The sequence below is a fragment of the Zootermopsis nevadensis genome, unplaced genomic scaffold (genome assembly GCF_977971745.1).
Source record: "Zootermopsis nevadensis isolate Lab colony 2312 unplaced genomic scaffold, Znev_1.0 Znev_ptg000061l, whole genome shotgun sequence".
NCBI lineage: Eukaryota > Metazoa > Arthropoda > Insecta > Blattodea > Termopsidae > Zootermopsis > Zootermopsis nevadensis.
Window position 1 is genome coordinate 2,210,673 of NW_028259192.1, and position 22,316 is coordinate 2,232,988.

The 22,316-nt window shown below is 37.0% G+C and overlaps 3 protein-coding genes across 7 annotated transcripts in view; 1 reads left to right on the forward strand and 2 right to left on the reverse strand.

Annotated features, from left to right (window-relative positions):
* LOC110836449 (glucose dehydrogenase [FAD, quinone]) overlaps window positions 1-14,960 on the reverse strand; it is a 52,663-nt gene extending 37,703 nt beyond the window's left edge. The window contains exons 1-11 of one of the 3 annotated variants that reach the window (XM_022077630.2): window positions 14,328-14,959; window positions 13,835-14,040; window positions 12,443-12,629; window positions 10,930-11,064; window positions 9,847-9,965; window positions 8,681-8,851; window positions 7,750-7,903; window positions 7,287-7,447; window positions 5,748-5,925; window positions 5,415-5,637; window positions 3,455-3,647 (exon numbers count right to left, since the gene is read on the reverse strand). In XM_022077630.2, coding sequence (XP_021933322.2) covers window positions 3,455-3,647; window positions 5,415-5,637; window positions 5,748-5,925; window positions 7,287-7,447; window positions 7,750-7,903; window positions 8,681-8,851; window positions 9,847-9,965; window positions 10,930-11,064; window positions 12,443-12,629; window positions 13,835-14,040; window positions 14,328-14,478 — 1,878 coding nt within the window. In that variant the 5' untranslated portion in view covers window positions 14,479-14,959. Of the gene's footprint in view, window positions 1-2,939; window positions 3,648-5,414; window positions 5,638-5,747; window positions 5,926-7,286; window positions 7,448-7,749; window positions 7,904-8,680; window positions 8,852-9,846; window positions 9,966-10,929; window positions 11,065-12,442; window positions 12,630-13,834; window positions 14,041-14,327 lie in introns of those variants that run through there. The other 2 variants (XM_022077629.2, XM_087340772.1) reach the window with 2 other exon arrangements.
* Window positions 14,961-15,249: 289 nt separating this feature from the next.
* Window positions 15,250-17,025, forward strand: LOC110836453 (UPF0193 protein EVG1). Its single transcript, XM_022077641.2, has 4 exons — window positions 15,250-15,536; window positions 15,647-15,880; window positions 16,061-16,201; window positions 16,457-17,025. Exons 1-4 carry the CDS (start codon window positions 15,440-15,442, stop codon window positions 16,633-16,635), a joined length of 651 nt encoding a protein of 216 aa, XP_021933333.1. The 5' UTR covers window positions 15,250-15,439; the 3' UTR covers window positions 16,636-17,025.
* A 1,794-nt stretch (window positions 17,026-18,819) lies between these two features.
* LOC110836447 (uncharacterized) overlaps window positions 18,820-22,316 on the reverse strand; it is a 40,758-nt gene continuing 37,261 nt past the window's right edge. For all 3 annotated transcript variants that reach the window (XM_087340795.1, XM_087340794.1, XM_087340793.1), the window contains exon 7: window positions 18,820-22,199. In XM_087340795.1, the coding sequence (XP_087196921.1) occupies window positions 22,090-22,199 (110 nt within the window). In that variant the 3' untranslated portion in view covers window positions 18,820-22,089. The remainder of the gene's footprint in view (window positions 22,200-22,316) is intronic.

Consider the following 22,316-nt stretch of genomic DNA (forward strand, 5'->3'; position numbering starts at 1 on the left):
CAGGGGCGTGATGCTGACCACTCACTCCCATCTAGTGCCGAGGTCAAGGAAGAGAGGAGCTATACCTCCACTCACCCCAAGTGCCTTTACGGCACGTAGCGCGACAAACTTTACTTTACTATCATCACCATAGGCAGAACTACAGTTCTTTATTAGGGTGTAGCTTTTTATTTATGTATATGGTACTATTATTTTAAATTCATCACTTGCAGTGTGGACACTGACCGATGCTGCAAGATACTGCGTTATGCAGAGAAGCATTAAGATTTGGAGACAGTCCTGCATTGTCGTTGGGTGCAACTTGGATTAAATGTGAGGTACCTACAAGAATGCCCTTTCGCACAAACAGCTCGAGACAGAAACCACTGTAAAATCGTGAATCACCCTTGTGAACGATTTAAAGGCCCTGGATCTGTCACATAGGTTTAACCAACTGAGACATTATTTTGTTGACATCGTTAATGAAGTACTAGCTATTCGAACAGAAGTGTCACTTCACAGCAACCTTATTTCTGCTTCTACTAGACTACACAGCGCTACAACCCAGAAGACAATAATAACCTTCAAACAAACATAATTTTGTACTATTTTACATTATGTACAAAATATGCAGAAAAATGTCAGGAAGTGTTTGCAACTGAACTGCTACAAATTTCAAATGTTGCAACAAATTAAATAAGCATGCTAGACTTTGTGCTGGAATTATGGAAAAGATTTCTACGAAAGACAATCGCCTGTCCAACGATGTTTTCAGTGATGAAGCCATGTTATATTTACTAGGAACTAAGTACGATTTGAGGTTTTCGTGGTGGTGAGTCTGAAGATGGCTGTCTTCTGGGTTGTAGCACTGTGTAGTCTGGTAGAAGTTTACTTCTGATACTGGTAAACTTCTACCAGACTACATGGCACTACAACCCAAAAGACGGCCATTTTTATCAGGAACTGTCAATCATCACAATGTGTCAAAATGAGGCACCCTCACAAAATGACACAACATGCCATGGACAGTCCAAAAGTAAATCTGTTTTGTGTTTCAAAACCACATCACTGTACAAACTTTTTATTAAAATTAACTGAAGCAAAATCAAATGAAGTTCATACTAATGTGAAAAAATAAGGAATTCTACCCCATAATACAGAATCTTCCTTGAGCAGATGACAGGTATTCAACAATCTAACAAATTCCAAGTTATTATGCAAACTGAACATTCATCACTAGAACCACAGGAATGTTATTTGAGTTTATCCTGAGACAGTTCAATTCGTTTCATATTATCACAACCTATTTCTCTAAGAACAATATGAAATACTATTGTACATTCACATCTCACTTTACAAAGTAAGCTCATTTTCAGTTTCAAATCTTCTTTTGTGTACCTTAATCAGCTATTTCATTTTTTGTCAAGAGATTTATAAACAGATATCAGGTACGCCAATACAAAGCCGTACCAAAATCAACATAATCTACACTACAGATCACCCCGTACTATGACACGAGAGTTCACGAGATCAAACAGCCCTGGCACTAGCAACCAAATATATTTATACACAGTGCTCAAAAAGTTTCTATGCAGACTTGAAGCATTCACTAGAAATCAGTACCATTATTGGCGTAAATGATTTTAATTAAATTTTCATGTCTTGTAACCACTAGTAAACTTTTCATCTTATAACATCATTAAAATCATTTGCCACAACAATGATTCTACTCGGCTGTAAGTTTTCACGGCTGAGTCCGATGCATAATGTCAGCTTTTGGGCGAGAGGCACATCAGATAATTGGCAAAACTGCATTGCAGTCCACCCTGAAAATGACAACTACAATGTTTGCCAAAATGTTGGTTAATGCCAAATATCTGATGTGGCTCTCACCCAAAAGCTGAAGCTTTACAATGATTCTGTTTTGTTAATAATTCAAATCCCTGGGAATGTTTTGATCCTCCTCCATAGAACTGACAATTATAGAAAAATCAGATACTTGACAGACATACGCTGCTATCGTGAAGCTCTTATTTTATACAAACCTGCATTCTGAAAAACTGGATCCTGATAACATAGAAAGTACAGCTGACAGGCGCAAACCTCTTATTTCTCCATTTAACTCCTCACCGTCGAGTGGCGTAAAATTACGTCCGGCATTTAAATCCTGGGGATTGCAGCTGTACGTAGTATTACGTCCGGCTTTAAGCCTAATTTCTTCAGCTCATAACTTTGTAACGATTAATGCCAGCGCAATGAGGTTTGTAGTATTCTGTTGTGGAAAGTTTTCTGTGTGTGAAGATCCGGCAACGTTGTTGACAAACCCTTAAACGACTACCTGGGAGTCTAAAAATAGACGACTGGCCTCAGTTTTGCAATTGAGAACCCTTCAAGCAGTCGTGTGTTATTTGATGCTGAACAAAGGGCACTTCTAGACGAATTATTGGAAGTGACAATTATAGTAGCTCGGACACTGAGAGTGTAGACTTTGAATATACACAGTTGGTGACACCGGGAACGTTAGCGATTAGTGAGAATGAGAGTGACAATTGTGGTGGCGAAAACCAGGAAGAAATTGTAGAAGCAAATTCAGGTATTGTTTGCGGCAAGTATATGTGGTTAAATATAGAATCATTTACTGCTTCGAGAGAAGCATTTTGTAATGTATATGGTCCTCGGTTCGACACGGATGGACTAGATGTCGTGAGTTCATTCGAAATCATTTTCGATACAGCTCTTGTGAAGCTCATTGTAGATGAAACCAACAGATATGCTAAGCAAGAAATTTCTAAAAGTGTCCATCCTCTCACATTTCGATCTAGGATTAGGAAGTGGCAAGATGTCACAGTAGACGAAATTTACGTGGTTTTGGCTCTATTTATGTTGATGGGCATTGTTCAAAAGCCTACAATCAGATCTTATTATGCAAACAACCGGCTGCTGTACACTCCGTTCTCAACTTCTGATCCACTTGCTCCCATTGGTCACACACAGAGTGCTCATCTTATAAGGTAAGATTACAAAACCATCTTTTAAGAGGATTTCAGTGAAAAATTCATAAATATATCTCATATAGTTCAAAAGTTATGGAAAAAAACGTATTTTACAGCAAAATTTAAACGGGCATTTAAAAAATACTACCGCCGGAACAGCACAACAGCGGTATATGCTGGGTATTTAAACTTCCGCGTCAACAGGTTAAAGTACCAGTGTTATCAGACCAACTTATTCCAGGTATTTAAATTTTAAATTTCATTACAAGGGGCAGGAGGGACCTTTTAAAGAACATTCTCTGTTTGGAGGATTAATGCATTCTGCCTGCCACCAACGTGACATTATCTTACAACGCGTGATATTCCTGGTAGGTTCCGAACCACAGTTGAGTACCAGTACATTAAATGCCTACAGCTTCTTGTATATAACAAGATAATGATAAGCGGTTTTAAATTACCTAAGATAAGCACATTCTACTGGCCTGGTATTCCTCCACGACTGATTTCCATCCAAGAGAGCGCCTGGTACTTTTTCCATGCAACATATTCCAGTGCATCTGCACCATTTCAGCTCCCTTCTCTGCAATCATCATCACTGCAGCATTGATGTTTGCGCTCGGAAGACTCGGCATCACTGACGCATCAACCACAAACAGCCGATGTGTATTATGTACCCTATTATGAAAGACATACAAAATTCTTGTTTCATTCAAATAGGTAACATTTATCTGTACTGGGAAGCGCAACAGATGAAAGGAACTGGAATTTACTGCCTGGAATAAGAGGAAAACGCACACTGAAATTTTAAGAAAACAGAGTTCCTGAACATGTAATTTGCAATTATGAACCTCTCACTGGTCTTCATGTTCATTTATGGCAAATACAAGTAAACTGCTGGCAAAACTAGTCAGTTGATATAGACAGTTCATGACTGAGTCACAAACTCTACAAATTGTAAACAACTAGATAACAGCACAAAAGCATTTTTTTCCTTTTATCTTGTTAAATGTAAACCATGCTGAAAAATGTTTCAAACAAAAGTTATAGATGAAGATTTCCGTCTTCTGGGGTGTTGCGCTGTGTAGTATGGTCGATGTTTACCTACGTTTCAGAGGTCATACTGCCTCCGTCATCAGGGCGACCTCTTTAACGTTGGTAAACATCGACCATACTACACAGCGCAACAACCCAGAAGACAGAAATCTTCATACTCATCGCCCTGATGACGGAGGCAGTATGACCTCCGAAACGTTGGTTAACATCGACCAGACTACACAGCGCAACAACCCATAAGACAGAAATCTTCATACTCTGATGACGGAGGCAGTATGACCTCTGAAACGTTGGTAAACATCGACCAGAGTACACAGCGCAACAACCCAGAAGACAGAAATCTTCATACTCTGATGACAGAGGCAGTATGACCTCTGAAACGTTGGTTAACATCGACCAGACTACACAGCGCAACAAGCCAGACGACAGAAATCTTCATACTCTGATGACGGAGGCAGTATGACCTCTGAAACGTTGGTAAACATCGACCAGACTACACAGCGCAACAAGCCAGAAGACAGAAATCTTCATAATCTGATGACGGAGGCAGTATGACCTCTGAAACGTTGGTAAACATCGACCAGAGTACACAGCGCAACAACCCAGAAGACAGAAATCTTCATACTCTGATGACGGAGGCAGTATGACCTCTGAAACGTTGGTAAACATCGACCAGAGTACACAGCGCAACAACCCAGAAGACAGAAATCTTCATACTCTGATGACAGAGGCAGTATGACCTCTGAAACGTTGGTTAACATCGACCAGACTACACAGCACAACAACCCAGAAGACAGAAATCTTCATACTCTGATGACAGAGGCAGTATGACCTCTGAAACGTTGATAAACATCGACCAGACTACACAGCGCAACAACCCAGAAGACAGAAATCTTCATACTCTGATGACAGAGGCAGTATGACCTCTGAAACGTTGGTTAACATCGACCAGACTACACAGCGCACAACCCAGAAGACAGAAATCTTCATACTCTGATGACAGAGGCAGTATGACCTCCGAAACATTGGTTAACATTGACCAGACTACACAGCGCAACAAGCCAGAAATCTTCATACTCTGATGACGGAGGCAGTATGACCTCTGAAACGTTGGTTAACATCGACCAGACTACACAGCGCAACAACCCAGAAGACAGAAATCTTCATACTCATCGCCCTGATGACGGAGGCAGTATGACCTCTGAAACGTTGATAAACATCGACCAGACTACACAGCGCAACAACCCAGAAGATGGAAATCTTCATACTCACCGCTGTGAAAACCTCAAATCTTACAAAAGTTATAGATCTTTGGCATCTATATGTTACAATGAACACATTTGTTAAACATTTTATAAACTTCACAGTCAGAAAAAGCTCGTAACTCACATGAGGTTGGAATTCACAACAGCGCCAAAATCAGATTTGGGGCCCATCTTGCAAGTTCCAGCAGGGTGGTAAGAAGTCAGCGTGAGGTGGCGAATGTAGCACTCCCAATATTTTTTAGAATCAAATGGAAAGGACTCGCAACCTGGCAGTGGCTTATCATTTAACCTTGCCCCAAATTCCTGCATGGGTTTTGTTCTCAACAACTTTTTCACCAACTCAATTCCTGAAAGAACACAAAATTAGGCACTTGTGAGACAAAACTTTATCATGAAAAAAATGTAAATATTAATTTGAGTATCACTTCACTGACTCTCAAACAGCTCACTGCAGTACCATGGTATAGAGTCTCCACATCACGGGGGTGGGTCAGGTAGTTCGGTTGGATGAGTGGAGGCTCCTCTGGGTTGCTGCTTCTCAGAAGGATCTCACCCATGCTCTTCGGGTGAAGCAACACGGGCATCAAGGACGCAACGTGCTGTCCATACAGTGGGGAGAAGTACTCATTCCACAGCTATCAAACACAAAAATCAATTGTGTAAATATGTTTGTATATATTTCTGGTCTCTATTAATGTACGTGTGTGTGTGTGTGTGAGAGAATTTAGAGGCACATCAACTTCTATGTCTCTTTATAGTCAATGGCATGTCAAGTAGTGAAATAAGAGGACGGCATGGTCTTTCTTTAACGCTGACCACCATTTTGAATAAAAAAATACAAAAATGATCAGCCGTTCTACGAGGCTCGTCCACAAAGTAAGTTTCCCTGGGGCCGTTTACAGAAACAAAACACAATTTCATGGAAATATTTATTGCAACAGATACAGCAAGTGTCCAGCTATTTTTCAACATATTCGCCACCGGAATTGAGACATTTGTCATACCGTGGGACCAACTTTTGAATACCTGTGTCGTAGAAGTCTGCCGCCTGGGATTGGAACCACTGTGTGACAACCATCTCTGCCTCTCTGTCATTCTCAAAACGCTGACGCTGACCGGACAGGAATTTCTTGAGGTGTAGGAAAAGATGGAAATCACTGGGAGCGAGGTCCGGGCTGTAGGGTGAATGATTAAACACCTCCCAGCTGAACTCCTGCAGGAGACTTGCTGTCCGTCGAGCCGTGTGCGGCCTAGCATTATCACTGACCGCACTTCACAGTCGGCGGGAACTGGAATAAGAACCTCCATCTTCAACAGCTGCAACGATGCTACTGTGAGAACGCGGGAGGTGCTGTTAGTGCATGCGCCATGCTATGTCATTGCTCTATCACGTACGCACAGTCGCTTCGCGCAATATAAGGTTTGCTAGCTGTGGGACGAGTGGGAAACTTACTTTGTGGACGCGCCTCGTACGTGATATAAGAACAGCGTATTTCAATCTTGGTATTTAGAATCAATAGGAGTAATTCAACCTGCCTCTAGGATACTCAAGCAGTTTCTTACATCTGCTGTATGGATTAATTGCCAATAAAAAACATTTCATCCAGAATTCAAGATGCCTGCAACACAGACAGTGGGATTATCACAATTAAAAGATGTTTTTTGATAGGTTTCACATCATCCTTTCGGTTTCAAAGTTCTATACTTCACATTTTTTGTTCACAGTATCTGTTATCGATCGCACAGCAATTTACATACAGCTGGAAACGGTGACTACAGCTGAGTTTTATATAACAATCCCTATTACATACCACAAGACTTCTGATTGAAGTCAAAATTACATGTTGATGACTGCCGATGGCTGAACATGTAATTCATATAGAAAGGTTTTGAAGCATGGCGTTAATAACAAATTTCTTCTGAATGTAGGTATTGTGTAAATACTCTAACTCTAATATCTAACACCAACTATAATAAGGTCAGCATAATCGAGTACCTTGTCCGATATGCCCAATGCTTTTCGCAGGTGGACGCCACCATCACTGGAAATTCCAGTAGGTAAGACCATCAGTTGGAGATCGGGCGGTTCTGTCTCACCGTCCGACAAATTGGTATGCACCACTGCTAAAGCCTCACAACCTGGAAAGGTCCAGGGTCCTGCAAATATACGAGTTCCTGACATAAATTCAATAAACATTCCACACTGCAAAATTCACTGCACCAAAATGTTTATATTTCATTGCAGGAGAGTTTTTTAACACACTTCTGAAAGACTATTGGTAGATTAGCTAGCCAAGAAATGACTTACTCTTTATGGAACTCAAAAGTCAATAACTGAACCCTATTCTGAGCCATATGAGTACAGTTCGCACCCCGACACCCTAGTGCACAATTTTTATTTTTCTTGTTTAGCTGTGATGTAATGTTTCAGTGTGCTTAAACATAATCTATTACTGTACCTTGCCCAAATAGGAAATATTTAAAGAAAGAGACAGGAGATGCCACAGCACCGAGAGACAGGGGCAGTGATCGGTTTAGCAAGACGAGATCAAGTCCAGTGGTCACATGATCCTGGAGGTGCTTCCCCACAGGCAAGTTGAGGATCACTGGAATCTCACAAGGAAAACCATAAAAAAACTCACATTACAAGAGAATGGCATACATCATTATTTTAGTACAGGTTTTAATATTAACGCCATACAAAATTTTAGTCCAAAAACCTGAAAAGAAGAGACCACTGTGGTGCCCTAGTCACAGGTGTGAAGATCACACTAAAATGACTCTTAAAGAAATTAAAGGTGTGAGGACCAGATCTGAGTGGGTCCAAGAGCGCGGTCTTATTGAAACTGTAATGAGCCTTCATATTCCACAAAAGGTGGTGAGTTTTAACCAGATTAGTGATTATCGGCTAGTTAAGAAGAACTATGCACACAGAATTGGTAGCAATTATAAGGATTCTAAAATTAAAACAAATAAATACATAAATAAGTAAATGAAATTCCAAGGAAAAGAAACAACGTGGAAAGATTCTGTTTCATAATACTAGAAACGATAAAGATTACAGATTTACTTGAAAGATTTGTGTTAACTTAGGAAGTAATTACTTATAAAAACAAATGCCTACTCCAAAAATAAACCCTCTAAAAACACATATAATTCCATTAGCAGCAAGGAATAGCAAATTAAGCAGTTCATTTCTACATGTAAAGAAAATGCTGGAATAAAAATATTTCATTCAAAACTTCTTTGAAAAAATTAAACTTACCAAAATTCTAGAAATAAATTAACTCTACAAGAATCAGACTAAAACTTAAACTCTGGAAGAACATGTCCTACTGAATCATCCAAATTACAACAACGAAACAGATCCAGTTCACACACTTCACTTACTCCATGCGATCTAAGATGTTTCTCCGGTCCAATCCCCGACAGCATGAGAATCTTTGGAGTGCCCACAACTCCTGCACTCATTATAACAGCCTTCTTAGCTCGAACCTTGTACTTTTTGCCAAACTTTCTGTATTGTACCCCATATGCCTCGTAACCATCTTTAATTAATACCTGAAAACATGAGAACTAGTTAAAAGATTTGCTTGATTCTTCTGTTGTTTCATGGCAATATATTGTACCCAATATGTGGTTATGTACTCCAAAAAGAAAAAGGAAAGATTACAAACAGAACTAGAAAAAATGTAAACTCAGACCCATGGTTGGTACCAATCATTTCCTATGCCCCACAAAGTTAAAACTTTATTAAAGGTAAACATTGAGGTACAATGAAAAAATCCACGATGCATTCAGCATACTGGCATAAAATGCTGCTCCTTTATCTTAAAATATTCTATAACAACTATAAAAAAATCACATAAATCACTTTTAATTTTGTCCCAAACAATTCAAGTGGCAGAAGAGAACACCAGTTAATAAATAACCCATTCCAAATATAGTTCTCCCCACTTAATGGTTCCTGCACGTTGTCGTAGTGGTGGGGCCGAGTACCTCAGTGACCCCAAGAGCTACTGGTAGGGCCTCCCTAGCCAGATTGGTCGAGGGGGAGAGGTCAGACTAAGACAGGTACCCTGGTCCTCCAGGTTGGGGGTTGGTCGCAAGGCTAACAACCTTGCACCGTAAAAAGGAAGATGTTTCGAAACCTCAATCAAAGCCTCGGACAGACGGACCTAACAGAGGACCGAATGGAAGAGGAGAATTGAGGAGGCCATGGACCGAATACGGACCAGAGAGCCATATAAGAAGAATAAATATAGTTCTATGGCTGAGACCTCTGGTTCTGTTGTCACATTACACTGACTACCAAAACAACCCTTCACTCAAATGCTCAATCACCCCCACCTAGTGCCAAAGTTAAGAATGAGTAGGAGCTATACCAACTCTTCCCCCAAGTGCCTACATGGTGTATAGTGGTATCATACCTTGTGAGATTGTGAATTTCTGTCCTAGACCATCACATCCCCGTAAAAAGTTCTGATACAACTGAAAACCCTATCAGAATAGGTAATATTAAATGTTATGGGCAACATACAATTCCGTGTTCTTACCTTCTCAACTACCGAGTTGCTTGCTACTGTTAGTGTAGGACTGGGATAGTGTTTTATAAATGAATCTTCTGGGCTCCAACGGGAACCATGCAGTGAGTTCACCTGTGCTTCCATGAACCCTGTAACAATACTGCGGAGTCAACCACACAGCATCTTCTAACAAATTGAAGGGGGGAATTTACAAATCAGATCTCCTTCACCACCTAGTCGCTTTTCCATCCATTTCAAAATATAATTATTTTTAGGCTCCTATGTCAATTGCATAAAATTAACACGGTAAACAAAGATTTCAGCCATACAACCACACATTTCATCTCCAAAGCCACTCAGAGGATGCCCATGAAATATGATAATGGGGAATGTACACAGAAGGCTGCAGGCAGAATTAATTTCAGTACATGTAATCCACTACACATTTATTCCTTAGAAGGATTTGAGGTTTTTACAGTGGTGAGTCTGAATATGACTGTCTTCTGGGTTGTTGCCCCATGAAGTCTGGTAGAAGTTTACCCAGAATACAGCCATATTCATATAATCATTACACAAAGATTCTTTATCAAATTTCCCATGATGGCCAACTAATCACAAAAACTGGTACATGCCATCGGACATATCATCACCGTCTTAAACTTTTATTTTAAACTTGTTTGCAACTCAGGAACTGTCGCTGACCAAGCTCAATATCACATTCATAAACTTCAGAAAAAGACAGAACATTGGTGTGTACTGAAGTTTCATATTTAATTTACAAATTATTTCCTACTGAAGCTGTGCTGAATGAAAGCAATTCAGCTTTTAATTGTGTTCACATATTGAATTTACTTAAAACCACCAACTGACAACAAATTAAAAAATGTGATGGTTCAAACATGAACCGAACTTCTTTTTACTTGTATTGATCTCTTTTGGAACTAATAATGACACTAATTAACCCTGGTATATTTATTTCAAAAGTGGATACTAGGATTTCTTAACTTTTCAGTTGAAAAGTACAGGCACCTGAATTACTCTACAGCAATCACACAGACATTTGATCACTAGACAATGCTTCTTTTAATCCAGGACTATGTCTGACGAAGATACCTGTTTGTTGATGTCCATTGAGATCTGTAACTGAGTACCCAAGAATCCGACCAGCAGCAAGAAAGGCATTCACCAAAGGTGTGGTCCAACTCAAATCATTTACAAAGATAGGTCCACTCTGACTGTGGTACACAACTGGAAGAAAAATATACGCAGCTGAAAAAACTCGCTTTGAAAAGGAATAAACTCATCACAGAAGAACGATTATTGAAGCCACTGCAACTATAATTGAGAGTAAACATGTTGTTCCAAAGATATTGGTTTGTTATTCAGTCCTTTAATAACGCTGAATCAACTACTGAGTTTATGCAGTATCAGAAATTGTATGATAGAATGATTATAAATTATAAATGGGAAGGTATGCAGACAGTAATACACTCAAATTACAAGACCAGAAACTACAGTAATGAAGTTAATTTCCACGACTGCAAATCATGAGATAACCTAGCATTTCAAAAAAACATAGACAAGCAACCATTTACCTGTAAGACTTGAGGTTCTCACAGCGGTGAGTATGAAGATATCCGTCTTCTGGGTTATTGCGCTGTGTAGTCTGGTCGATGTTAACCAACGTTTCAGAGGTCATACTGCCTCCGTCATCATATATATATATAAATTCATCGCCCTGATGACGGAGGCAGTATGACCTCTGAAACGTTGGTTAACATCGACCAGACTACACAGCGCAAGAACCCAGAAGACAGAAATCTTCATACTCATCGCCCTGATGATGGAGGCAGTATGACCTCTGAAACGTTGGTTAACATCGACCATACTACACAGCGCAACAACCCAGAAGACAGAAATCTACATACTCATCGCCCTGATGATGGAGGCAGTATGACCTCTGAAACGTTGGTTAACATCGACCAGACTACACAGCGCAATAACCCAGAAGACGGATATCTTCAACCATTTACCTGCTAGTTATGTTACTTCCATTACATACTGTTCCAGGATGTGGTTCACAGAGTGAGTGCCTGTATTACTGTGAATTTCAATCTTAAATAATCAACTAAGATGGCTGCACAGAAACAGTCACAGAAATTGAACTTACATAGAACTAGAAATCACTTCCACATGGGAGATAGTCAGTAATTCAGAGCAACACATTTCAACATAAATATTTTCTGCAGGTTTAATACTTTTACTTATCTAATCCAACCATTATGTTCGACATAAATACACATCATGTCAGTAAGTACGTCATGCACCTTCATACAACAGACAGAGTTTATATTATACATTTGTCAAACTGTGTAATTGTTTCAGATAAAGTTTACTCGTTACAAAACCATATCATTGTTCTGAAGGACATAATTTTGTTTAAAAATTCCAGAATACCTGTAAAAGCCCTACCTTTTCCACCACAAATTCCATATACACTGACCAGGCCTCAAACTCTTGTCCTCATGTATGAATGCTTTTTTCTAGTGATAAACTGTTAGGTACAGCCATTTTTTCATTCCTCATACATTCAAATTCGTACAAACGAAGTAATCAAACAACTTACCATTGTTCTTGAATCTTCCTAGATGGTTTTCAGACTTCTTGAAATATGGGAGAACATTCTCAAAAGCCCAGCCAACATTTCCACGTTCTGCCCACGAATCGTAGTCGCGAGCGTGGCCACGGAGGTATACAATGGTGTTCAACTTACTCGTACCTCCCACAACTTTTCCCATTGGCCAGTGACTAACCTGTGAAAATTAAGGAGATATCTATCATGAAACATCTTATACTTACTCTAACTTACAAGATGCAGGGAATTGTACTGGATGTACATGAAGAATTAAGTGCTTGAGGCAAAGGGACAAATGCCTGAACATTAGCCTACAGAAAACCCATTAAAAGTGCAGAAGAGAGTGGAAGAGACAACTAAAGTTTCTGAAATACAATTAGAAGAATTTCAGTAGAGAAGGAAAACAAGAGCACAAGAACGTCATTCAGTTCACCCAGAAAGTCATTCAAAGCACCGAAACGTGTGACAGACATGGAAGTTTTCAATGAGTGTGTCACTCAGCAAATAATTCATTAATTTTGTGTGCAAGAAGAAAGATCGGCACCTATATCTAAACCACTTCTGAAATTTTGAACGTTGTAGCAGTTTCTTAAGAAACATTTAGAAGGATCTTGGTTTCCTGTGGAAGAAGACAAGAAAAAAACAGGATGGTCCCAGCACAACATAAGATGTACATGTGTCATGATCCTAGCGTTCCACCTGAAAATTTCACCAGCCAAAATGTTTTGCAGCCAATGTAGATACCAGATACAACTCAAATCAACAGCTACACTGTTCAACTTGTCTTTTTCTTTTTTTGTAAAAGTTGATACAGAAGCTATATGTTCATATTTAATAATGATGATTCAGATTTGCAGATATTCTTTTATCAAATCCTGTTATATCAAGTTTCATAAAAATCTGATGCTGTGTTCACAAGTTATGAAAAACAACACACAGATTGACTGTCTCCCAAAGTTAAAGTTGTTCTATTGTTTGGTACAACTTCCCAATGCTGTAACAACAGTTGCATCATGTAAGTTATAACATTATGTGTTTGGGCTAGTAACCAGAAACATAACTCAAATTCACAGGCAGGTTAATAGGGCAGGCTTTATTTAAAATTATTTTTTCAGTCTAAAAACTGTGTGGCAAGTACATACCGTAAAGTCCTTCCAAACGTTCATTTACCAAACACAAAATATAAACAGGACTGATCAAATGTTTCCTCAGTTAATGGTTCAATAATATTTTACTTTTCATGTGTTTCAACATTTCACTAATATCACAAAATTTAAAAGACATTTCACTATTTCAATTTTTTACTTCCAATATGATTTTTCTCTCATTACAGATGACTACACAAGCATATTTGCTGACCAATACTTATAAACTTGAACTTACATTATTCTCAAGCCCAAAGCAAGCATTCGTCTGTGGTTCTGAGTGATACTGCCAGTCTAAGTCAGTACGTTGCAACAATGGTGTAACTATAGGGATATTGAACAGAGGTGACATGGATTCAATTCCAGCCTCCAAGAGAAGAACAGAATCTTTTTGTGATTCACTGAGGCGACCTGCCATAATGACTCCTGCAGAGCCTGCTCCAACTGCAACAAAATTAAGGAACATTATTGCCAGGTCATAATTCCAAAAGTTACTTGTATTGCTTCAGTTTAACATCATCTAATTTTCATCCAACACATCAAATACTGGAAAGTACTAATAGCAATTCATTATTATTAATGTCTTTAAAAAGTATAAGTTTGATTACGTTCCTACAGTTCGTGTGTTTCTTTGGTCATATATTAACAATTATGAGTTTATGTGGTATGATGTTTTTACTAATAACCAATATAAATGCGAACACTTCCCGTGGCACACTTCTACAACTTACCTATTACGTAGTCATACACATTCTTCAACGTATCGTGCTCTGTACATACGAGATGAGTTAAGTAACTATTAAGATGACAGAAATAAACAAACACCCCGAATACTGAAACTGCCCAGGTATATAATGAGAAAATGCACCAATTAAAGGCCATTGAGAAGCTAAGTCAGTTTTTAACCACCTTACTATACTGCACGTTCTAGGACAAAAATGTAGAAAGATTCAATGTTCGGAAAATTATGTACGTATACAATAGTGAAAGCGCGTTCGTTTTCCAATGTCTTCATTTCTAAAACCTTGCGAAATAAATTTGAACAAAACTGTCAATTGTAATAAGAGGTTATGTCAAATGCATAGTCGAACACGTGCTTTTTTAGGACTACAACCACATGACTACCATTTTTATAGACATCTGACGTGTTTATGCTACCAACTTACTTATAACCACAGCCACAGGCAATACGAACACAGCTATTACCTGACGAGTCTACGCTAAGAATCTGATATTAATCACAGCTAACATCATTGTAACCTATTAACTGAGTTTCCAATGTACCATAAATCCATAATTTCCGTATATGCCATGTTTACTTATTCCTAGGAACAATATGAATTAACATTATTCGCAGGAAAATATGTTCATGACAAGGTCATACTTTACACTTTGGTCAATTCTGTTTTCTGAATTATATGTCACAGAAAATATAGACATACTAACTGTGTAGATTATAAAGTTATTCAACTTGTCACCAGATAGAGTTTCTATTAAGAACTGAAAGTTCTAACCTTAAACAATTTACAAACTAACTAACTAGGTGGCTTAGGGAACCTGAAGGTTCATCACCGAATTAACCAAAGTCTTCCAGCAAAATCCAAACAGTTTACTAGTAACTGTAAATATTTATTTTATGCTCGTATCCATAACTCGAAAATAAAACATAAATTATGCAGTATCAGTAATGAATACTGAAAGCAATCATGTTGTTACTATGACAACAAAATGTAACTTTGTATATATTCTTTTATAGCTTCATAGTACATTAATGTTTAAGAACGTTTTTAGTGTTGCATAGAACAATTACAATAGAAAATTAAAGAGTTTATATAATTTAATAATGTCTTCTACAGGAGCTACTAATGTAGTAAGAGGGGAGGGAATACTCCATGCACATAAAGTACGATATAGTAAGGAAACACACCAACTGTTGAAGGGTAATAATTGAATAATAATAATTATGAAATGTTGAGACCTATCATTATATAAATATAGATGCTTACAGTGAACTTCTTAAGCAGGAAGCTCTTGTCTTCTCATTTAACAGTTCTACTGGAGGAAAGCAAACTGTCAATATTCCAACGGCAGCAGATTCAAAATTCTGTCTGTAATGGTGACCCACTACCACCTCTACCATCTGGCCAAGATGTTAGATCAAGTGTTCGAGTTCCAGCAAGTGCCTATGTTAAAAAGCATGTTTTTCACAAGAAACGAACCCGAGATGCCATAATTTCTTCAGGGGCATATGAACGAGATTCTTTTGTTCCCATTCATCCCAGAGGTACAACTTGGCCCTTTTATGTGTACAATTATGTTTTATGTAGGTTGCTGGCCGTTAGGTCCATAATTCTAAAATTATAAGAATCAAACACACAGGTGGAATGCATGTGAATTGCTCTAAACATTTATCATTAAATTTTCTGGGAGACTATTCTGCCTCTCTCTCAATGTTATTTTCCAGTTGACAAAGAAAAAGAGAAGCAAAAATTGCAGAGTCTGATGGCATATGGTAAAGTTATTCCTCCAACTCCCGTGAACAAAACGCGGTTGGTTCCTAAGCCACCCCTGGAAACCCCAAAGCAAACGGACAGGTTTACAGAATGTAAGTATATTATTACATTTGTACAAGTGTTTATAAAGACATGGTCGTAAACATTTGTTTGCAGTGCGTCTTCCTGTGACAGAGATACGTGTATAGAGAATTTACATCTTAATATTGCTATCAGAAAACATTTTCAGTATAAGTTCACAAAGAAGTCTGTAATATCTCTTATAACCCATCAGCTGGAAATTTTTCATAGTTCATCCCAACACAAAAGGCTATCAGTAAAATATCTAATTGAAATTTGTATTGCAGTGGTAGAAGAGGTCCAGGATCGCTTAGAATTTTTGTTGGAGATGAAAGAACTAGGATATGAGAAGAAGTATCGCCCCATTATTGAACAACAGGTAGCATCCAAGGTGAGACAAATGAAGAAAATCAACCCACAACGTTGTCAAGAGCTCAGAATATCTGAACGCTTGTTTCTGCTTTAATGAAAGCCATAAGCATGAAGGATAATGTTCTTTTTTATACTATTTATAACTTTTACGACACCAAATTTACTCATGGTAAATGCTCAATTTTTCACTTAATAAAGAAATATATTCACATTTTAACCATCTTGTCATGTTTGTGTGAAACTTATATTTTATGACTGTTTATTTTAAAGCGTGCTGTTTGTATGTCATTTTGTAAATGTCAAAATGTCTTTGTACAGTCCTGATTTATTTTGTGACCATGTAAGATACAATTTTGTAATCATCTTTCAAACACAGCTGTTTCCATCACTGAAAGTGTGTTTTGTACGTGGAGCGAAGAGCAATACATACCAGGGCTTTAATAAAAGTGACTTGCAAAATATATTCATTCATTTCAATAACACAGACATGGTATTTCATTTCCAAACTTGGAATATACCTCATTTCATTTCCAGATGGTAACCTGCCTTCTTTCGAGGTTGCAGTATTCTGGGATCTGGGGCAAGTTAACCTTTATCATAAAGGAAATGGGAATTGAAATCCCAATATTATGAAACTGCAGATCAGATTAGCTCTGGGTTTCACAGTTTACCATTATACTAGTGTGATGCATTGCCATCTTGAGCACACATAAGCATGGACAATTTTAAAAATATTTCTACAAAGCAATTTTTAGATATGGCATCTTCAGAAAAGTTTTCTGTGGGCTGGTAAATTTTTGGTTAGTAGAATCTGTTTTTTTCAATATAGGGACTAGCATAGTAAAATGATCTGAAAACTACTCAAATAGAATGACTATTAATGCTGTATCTGAAGGTATGTTGGGGGGTCATGATTTATTACTGGTATTCAAATGCAGACTGAGGGGAACGCACAGTGAGTGAGAAGGCAATATCCAACAGGATTTAAACCTGGTACATCCCAAGAGTGAGAACAATTTTTAGTCCTTAACACTGTGGTCTATTGGTTTTGAAAATCCTTTTCTGTTGCTGTTTGTATACACTTAGCACTTAAATGACCTGTTCATCAGCTCGCGTGCGGGCCCCAGCATCTCCTCTATTCCTCTCTATCCGGTGCTCGGGTAGACCAGTGTCTGGTGGTATGGCCACGTAAATTCCTGATGTTATACTCGACGGCAAGAGAGTCTGCCCAACGAGCAGGGGGTTTTATGGATGTGAAATTAAGGCACCAGGACAGGGACCCTCAACATTTTCAGAACTGGGGCTACACTAACAATTTACCTACTTAGAGGATACTGGATTATATATTACTGCAATTTTTAGAAACCTCATCGCAATTTATTAAAAATGCTGATTACTACTGCAAACATGCTGACACACACTCATTCATTTCCTGTAACAAATTTTCTGACTTCATATTTTTACTAATCATGCACTTAAAATATTTCATTTAGGCCATAATTATTTATTTTTATTTATTTAGTGTTCTGTCTGACGACAGGTCCATATGAACAGGATCCTTCCATCCTTTTCTCGGACTGGGACCTGTTCATATACGTTCTTGGCAGATGATCCAGAAGTGGTTTGCCATTGCCTTCTTCTCTGTGTGTGAATGGAGTAATTGTTGGGATGCCACGGAGGAAAACTCCGTGTTGCCTAGACCACGGCCTTGCCCAACACAAGTTATAAATTCGGGCACCGCCGGGAATCGAACCCGAGACCCCAGTATGTAAGCCACGGAAATAGAAATCCTAGATTTTATTGAATAAATTTTAGGACTTCCACCTAATAATTACATATTCTAGTCCTTCATTGAAATTGCTGTCTCATCGTTCATTCCTAATTTCTGGACCTCGTTAAAAAAATGCATAACATGTTCAACTCCTTTTACACCTGTGACAATTTATGACTCTCAAAAGGGTACTTTTAAGAAAGACCATTTTCAAATATTAAAAACATTTTTTCATTAAAGTAAAACCAGTACTATACAAACTATTATGAATTTGTGAAAACTTATAAAACAATAGTTTTCCTTATAGATAGGTTTTCTTTGAGTTTCACAGTATAACGTTTGAGCATGAGTCACAATGCCATGCAGTAATATACAACTAGGAATATTGCATCAACTATCAGTTAAACTGAAATGTAAATCCCACTCCATTTCTACTTCGAAAGGTTATTTATTATGGCAGAAAGGAAAGTTATATTGCTAGCCGCAAACTAAATGTATTATTTTAGATTTCATATAATAAAAATTAATTTATTTCCAATTTGCATATATTAGAGTTACATTTCCAGTATAAAACAACATTCTGAAATAATAACAGAATAATAAATATTCTCTGAAGATCAGAGTTTATTCTTGTAAAAAATGTAATTTTTTATGACATGAAACAGAATACTTGTCCCACACTTTTATTTTCACAGTTCTTTCGTGATACAAAGTTTTCATTTTTTTTACTTTTAAGTTTCCATTAAGAAAATAATTTTTAACTAAAACAATCTAATTTTCAATGCAGTGTATTCTTCTTATAAAAACTGACAAATTTTAATTTATAAGCTACTCCTTATGACTGAAAATAGAAATACTAATAATATGTGACAAATTTTAAATAAAATAAATTGTAGAACTATATATATATTCTGAGAATGTTAAAGTATTTTACAAGCATTTTAAACAAAAAAGTTAAGAACTTGTAGTAATATAGCACAAGTTCAGATGAATTTTAAACCAATGCCTGAAATAGAAACTTAAGTATCTAACTGCTCAAAATAAGTGTGGAATTATTCATCGATACCTTATTATTTATCTTCACATTCTTTATAGAATTTTGAGACTTTATTACTAATTTTTTTAACCAGAGAATATCATTTAGGTTCTAACTGGACCATCACATATACAAAAGTGAACAAAAGAATATAAAATATAGAAAAAAGACATGAAAATTAAATAATATAAAATATTCTTGAGCTTAAACATGTAATTTATGCTATTACATTTCGATAATGTCAAATTGTAACTAGGAACTGGATGTTCTGACAAGATACAATTATAACAAAAGTCTTAAAATTTTCATTTAAAGAGTACTTTATGTTCCATACGCTAGGTATGCCTTATTCCTCCATTTCATTACTATCAAGAAAAAGTAAATTACTAATAATTTGTTAAACAGTACTTTCTTGAATATTTTTCTGTAGTATAAACTGGATGACAATTATTTCTTTCACTTGAGCATAATACATTTATTAAATGAACCAATAATGAAATGACACACAAAGATACAAACATTTTTTTGACTCATACACTTAATCCTTCATAAACCATAAAAAAATCAGTTTTTCCCTTCATTATAATTTCCAAATACAGTCATAATGAAATAGATCTCTTTAAGTGAGGACTTTGCATATGCATTTTTATCAGGAAAGCTTAAACATGGACATCCAGATCCTAATTATAAATATTAAAAATGACACAACTTGCTACTTGTACTCACATTCATTATTCAACATAACCTCCAATTAAGTTCTTCAGTGACAGTTTTCTATGCTTCACATTTTATGGACCACAAGTCTCTTCTTTCTTTACAGGTAGAAGTTTTTACTTAGAAATCACAAAGACAACTTCTGAAGACGAAAATGTAAAATGTGATGCTACCATTTTTATATATGTACATAAACACCAGTATCCAATCTCAAGAAATTCTGTGATTTTTCTCAGTAAAACTATAGACCTGAAATAGATTTTAAAACCTTCCTCACTATCATAAGAACAAACACTTCTCTGTGTAACACTGTTACATACAACTTGCTATTTCTAACCTATTTGTCATTATTAGAAATGTTTCAGTGTTCAGTTTGTGTGTTAATCTTTGGGTATGACATTACAGTGAACACTAAAGAGCTGGAAGATTTATTGCACCGAGCTACATAAATGAAGGCACTTTAAAATATTGAGAGAGCACAATGTCCACATCAGCTTATAAGACATTAACCCACCCAACCCACACAAGCTGCTGGCAGCAACTGAAACAGTTCTTCTGCTTGAAAAATTGAGCACTGAATTGAAAGAGTCATATATTCACTCAATCCAAATTTTAAGATAATTCACAGTTGGAACACTAATAAAAGCTGCAATTAAAGTTATACTGAATTTAAAAAAAATGTATGGCTGATGTTCTGCACAAATTTACCTTTTAAGTAAGACACCACTCACATAACCTAACTCTTTGGTAAAATGGCTGAAGGTTCATACTGCCATTATCCAAGCCAATGGACACAGTAATAAACCAGCCTATCAACTTCTTTCTCTAAAGAAAATAAATTGAAAGTCATAATAAACAACTGGCCATGTGTTAACCAATAACAGCAACAACTTTAATGAAATAAAATTACGGTAGAAAATTAATGATAATACACAAAATGAAACTGATTACAAAGTCATTCCCTGCCTTAAAACAAATGCAGTGTTTCATTAGTCAAAAGTTGCAATACCTGAAATGTGATGTTCTTCTGAAAACAATTGTTGTAATCCTTAGAACTGTCATTATGTGAGTCACTTTAAATAAGCAACACCTCAGCAAATACAGCTCAGTACCATGCACCAATTCAGTTAGTCTTAAGATGCAGAAAAATTGCGTACTCGAGCTTTCGATGGTACACTGGCTACCTGAAGTAATAAGTTTTAACTTCAAAGATACATGAAAAATCTTTATATAAAGTAAAAGCAACGAAACTGCGGAATACATATTTAAGAAGAGCAAACCAAGTATCAGAAAGTTCATTAGCATTAAATCATGACATTCTGGTTACCAATAAGGTTTTTCATACATTCTGAGCAGCTGATTTATGGTTCTAATTTACCCTAATAAGGATCTTTTTTATGGTAATCTAAAATGTGTTGTGGATGCAGATCGAGTGAAGACTTTTATCACAAAATAACGCTGGAAATCACTACGGCAACTCCTGAACTGAGACCCGGGGTTAACCTCATTATTAATTTTACTTCGAGCAATTCAGATATGAAAACCAACTTTCTACATTATCGGCGTCTTAAATATTAATTTATAATCCATACAGTTTATTCTGGAATATCATTTATTTGAAATAAAATATAGACCAAGCATTTTTTCTCACATTTTCAGAGACAGATGGACAGAATGGTTTACCTCAGGATTATCAGGAAACCCCAAATTGACAGAAAAAATGGAAGCGATGCCTAAAAGACTAATCTGAGGCACAGAAAGAAATTATTGATGTTTTAGCAAAGAGAAAGCATAAGGTTGGGTTTATTCAAACCAAAATACTTTAATTTAAAACTGGGTCTTCATGAATGAAACTCCGATAAATTTCAGCGCTTGTTTAGTGACATTACCGACAGCTTACTGGTGGGCCAACTGTTGCCAGCATTAAGATTCAGTGGGACATGTCATTTTTAACAGCACCATCAGTACCACAAGTTATGGTGAACAAATGTCTCAGTGCGTTACCTTCTTGCTATAATATCTTGTAGCTAATAGTTATACGGTCCATATTGTGAGCCATGATAATATGGCCCAGGGTACACTGCCGGTGCAGGGTAACCTGTTGATGCATACGCATACTGCTGCTTCTGTGGGTACACTGAAATGATACAAGTTCACAGATTCATTCAACGATTAAAAAGAAAATATACTAACATACAATATCTTCAGAATTGGGGGAGGCTAGTAAAAACACAATTTTTCACACACAAAAAAA

Coding starts and splice junctions, on each gene's coding strand:
- LOC110836453 (XM_022077641.2), top strand. CDS start 15,440: ATGTCTTCTACAGGAGCTACTAATGTAGTAAGAGGGGAGGGAATACTC. Junction 15,881..16,060: donor TGTTCCCATTCATCCCAGAG/GTACAACTTGGC, acceptor GTTATTTTCCAG/TTGACAAAGAAAAAGAGAAG. Junction 16,202..16,456: donor AACGGACAGGTTTACAGAAT/GTAAGTATATTA, acceptor TTTGTATTGCAG/TGGTAGAAGAGGTCCAGGAT.